The sequence below is a fragment of the Coregonus clupeaformis genome, chromosome 10 (assembly GCF_020615455.1).
Source record: "Coregonus clupeaformis isolate EN_2021a chromosome 10, ASM2061545v1, whole genome shotgun sequence".
Taxonomy (NCBI): domain Eukaryota; kingdom Metazoa; phylum Chordata; class Actinopteri; order Salmoniformes; family Salmonidae; genus Coregonus; species Coregonus clupeaformis.
The window spans coordinates 24290594-24294630 of NC_059201.1; the positions used below are offsets into that span (position 1 = coordinate 24290594).

The window sequence follows — 4037 nt, forward strand, 5'->3', positions numbered from 1 at the left end:
TATTCATTGCAATGCCTCAAAGAGGTTGTCAAAAACTACAGACGACTGTTGAAAATCTCTAAAAGCTACTCTGTTCACCAAGTTATTTACTCTCCTGTCCTATTTCTCCTCCCACCCTACTTTTCGTATCCCCATCTCTCTCTGTGGGAGACATTATGTCTTATTAAAGACTAATGAGGAGGGGTAGAGGTGTACACTACTATGTATACACTCCTTGGAGTGGGATCCACTTACAGGAAGATACATTTTTTATTCAATTCTAATGTGTTTTTATGTCGCATGGTGCCTTGCTTCAGCAGCACTTTCATCTCTGACAGAGTGACAGTGAGGCGGTCCACATCAATGACATCAAACAGGCTCTTTGTCTCACTTGTTACGCATTTCATTACAAGCATCAATCTGAAAGTAAAACAAACACGGTGCTCATATATTATTTTTCAGTTTGGTGTAAATATTTTACTCCTAAGTCAGAACTTTTTTAATAGAGTACCACAGTATGAGTCATAATACCCATAAAACCTAGTGGTCAAACAAGGAAATGGTTCTAATGGTTTTTCCGCCATTCATTTTTCAAAAGGGGATTTTAGAAACACTTAAAATGAGGCCTGTGTTTTGTGTAGGCTTACCCTGGCGTGACGTTTTGATAGCCATGTAAATCTCTCTAGGACAAGGTGACTTTTATCAATATATTCGCCTGTATTTACCCCCCCCCAAAATGAAATGCTAATTAGCTGCTAATGTGGCTATCATAAAGAACTACAAATGCCATGGTGATCTGGACGAGACTGCCGTATCGAGGCAAAGGTAAGAATCTCTGAATTAACTATGTAATGTTAGCCAAAATTAGTAATGAATAAATTGGCTACATTTCTTGGCAATTATGTGAACTGTCTTGTGCAAGTTTAAAATTTACACAATACCTGTTAGCAATACCATTTCCAAATCTGAGAGTAAATAGAGACGAATATACTGATGAAAGTCACCTTGTCCGAGAGAGATTGAACGTTTATCAAAACGTCACACCAGGGTAAGCCTACACGAAACAGCCCTTATTTTAAGTGTTTCTAAAATTCCCTATGGGAAAAATGAATGGTGGAAAAACGATTGGAACCATTTCCCTGTTTGACCGCTAGGTTTTATGTGTATTATGACACCTCCACCATGCGGCTCTCTGGCAAAAATTATACACTTATCTATCTTGTCACATCTTTCTCCATAGGGGGGCACTGTAGCCTTGTTGTTAGTCTTTACCTGGACCATAGCAGAAAGCAATTCAAAGGAACCATAGAAATAGAGCAGTAGACCTAGTCTATGATAATTGAAAGTGACAGGTCTGGCTGGGAATGCATTGAGCATTAGACATAGGGTTTTGTCCCCATTCAGATACTTCCTGAGACCTACAGTATATTTATATTCTGGCTGACTGTCCTCAGTACTGATCATATGTTTTGGTGCCATATGGCCACAGCTGGAACAGATGCAGTCATCTGTATTGATATCAGGTAATTGGAGGGAGACTGAAAAGCAGCCTAAAGTCAGTGGAGCATGCTGATCACTCCCTACAGTTACTGAACCACTCTAAGAGTATAAGAACACAAGGAAACTCACTAGTCATGGGGACTTTGGTCTGGATTACAAACAGATTTGTGATCAACAGACTCCAACTGCATCATAAAGCATACCCCTCAGGTAAGAGAACTGATGAATGCAATGGCCTTCTGAGATTATTGAATATATTGACAAATACTGATAGGCCTATGACATATATTTTCATATCCTTCATCCCTGCAGCCATGGAATCAGAGGAGGTGGTCCGGGGAATGCTGTACCTGTTCCTCACTGTGGTTGGCGTTCCGGGAAACACTGCTGTCATCGTGGCATTCCTCCTGGCACTGTACCAGGAGCATCAGCTTCTTCCTGCTGACGCCATCGTGCTGCACCTGGCTTGTGCCAACCTGCTAGTGGTGGGTGTGCGCTGCCTGCTGGAGACCCTGGCCACCTTCCGTCTGGCCAACGTCTTCGGGGACACGGGCTGCCAGGGGGTGATCTTTGTCTACCGTACGTCTCGCTCCCTCTCCATCTGGCTCACCTTTGTGCTGAGTGCCTACCAGTGCCTGAGCATCGCTCCTCCCGGCTCCAGCTGGGCCTCCGTCCGTGTCCTGGTGGCTCGCTACCTGGCAGTGATCTTCCTAACCCTTTGGGTCATCAACACCTCCATGAGCTCGTCAGCCATAGCCTTCTCCCTGGGCTCCCGGAATGACTCAGTCCTCATGCAGCACAGCATTAATGTTCAGTTCTGCTATGTTCGCTTTCCTACTGCTCTGTCCACACAGGTGAACGGGGCTGTCCAGGTAGGGAGGGACGTGGTACCTATGGCCCTGATGACCCTGGCCAGTCTGGTCATCCTTGTGTTCCTGTACCGCCACAGCCAGCAGGTGAAGGGACTCCGCTCTGGGGCTAGCGGTGGGGCAGAGCGGCGGGCAGCTAAGGCTGTAGTGGCCTTGGTGACCCTGTATGTGCTCCTCTATGGGGTGGATAATGGACTGTGGGTGTACACCCTCACCGTGAGGAAGACCATGAGCTCCTCACTGATCTCAGACCTGCGCATATTCTTCTCGTCGCTGTATGCAGCGCTTAGCCCCCTGGTGATCATAGCCACCAACAGGAAGGTGAACAGCAGGCTGAGGTGTGTGGTGCAGGAGAGGCCCATTCAGGACAAAGCCACTACACTATCTACTGTGTGAGTTAGGGACCTTATTGTAGTCAGATATGGTTACAAAGATGAGGAATGCTGATTATAAATGAATTCTGTTGCTATTAGAATATGGAGTAGAAAACATATAGAGCTAACATTGACATTGTTAAAGGCGTGGCAAAAGTATATTGAACTCTTGCACTCAAATCTTTTAAGAAGATTTTTCTTCTGTTTAATATTCTTCAGTATATAAAGTTAATGTTTGAGCTGTTTTGATTATTATGTGGAAAAGTTGGTGGCAAGCTTGGATTTACGGAACTCAAAGGTCATGAAACCAATATATTGCTACAAATGTGCCTAGAACGTGCCTAGAAATTAAAAAAGAAGCATTGCAAGCAGTGTTTGAGCCTTTTCTGTCAATGTCCTATCAGTGAAATTGCCATGATATTAATCATTCCAGATTTGTCCTGTTGTCGCTTTGTTTGTTCATTCATTATGCTCCATCTTTAATTGGGTGGAAACATTATAACTGGATGACTAACAGCACACTATAGCTTTCATTGTAATTCATGCTTTGAATAAGATCTGTGAAATGTCACACTGCTAATGAAGGTAGTTAATTGCCCCACAGAGACCCAGGTACAGTCTCATGGGAAAACCAACTCTCTTTAGAACAAGAAAGATTCACTTCATGTGAAAGGGATGGTTTTCAATTATAGGCCAGATAATAAAGATGAGACTACTAAGATAATAGTATCTGATTGGTTGATATTATAAATGTAGACATTTCCATCAACTTAGATGTTAGATTAAGTTGCATGAGCTAAATTGTACCCTTGATTGACTGACTCACTAGGGGTGATATTTTTTAATTTGCATGTAGTTATATTCTACTTCAGGAAAGCAAGGGCTGAGTAAAATGGACTAGGAGGGGTGGGGTTAGGGGTGTCTGAATGACAACTCATGATTTCAAAGCCTCATGATTTATGTACAAAGAATGAGTCATGAGTCATCATATCGCAATTACCACAAACCTTTTAAGTATTCTTTATAAGGGCTTTGAATTGTGTATAACCTGGCCACATATATTTTAATTTTGAGTGTTAGATGCAACTTGTTTTTTAGATGCATTTATATCAGTAGAGGTACTGTATGGCAGGTCACAAAAACTGCCATGAATGTAGAATGTTAATGAGCAAGATTCTGACCTTGCCCACCATGTTCGTGTAGAGATTGCAACTGTGTCATACACCAACCGATAAACACAAACATTCCTTACATCTAATGCAGGAAGTAACAGGTTATTCATGTTTGCACCTCTCTGTCAGGCTTTTACTGAACT

The 4037-nt window shown here is 42.7% G+C and overlaps 1 protein-coding gene across 1 annotated transcript; it reads left to right on the forward strand.

Annotated features, from left to right (window-relative positions):
* The first annotated feature begins 1603 nt into the window (after window positions 1–1603).
* Window positions 1604–2745, forward strand: LOC121575972 (olfactory receptor class A-like protein 1). The gene is made up of 2 exons (XM_041889271.1): window positions 1604–1689; window positions 1792–2745. The coding sequence occupies exons 1-2, from the start codon at window positions 1614–1616 to the stop codon at window positions 2742–2744; spliced, it is 1029 nt and encodes a 342-aa protein (XP_041745205.1). The 5' UTR covers window positions 1604–1613; the 3' UTR covers window position 2745.
* The last annotated feature ends 1292 nt before the right edge of the window (window positions 2746–4037 follow it).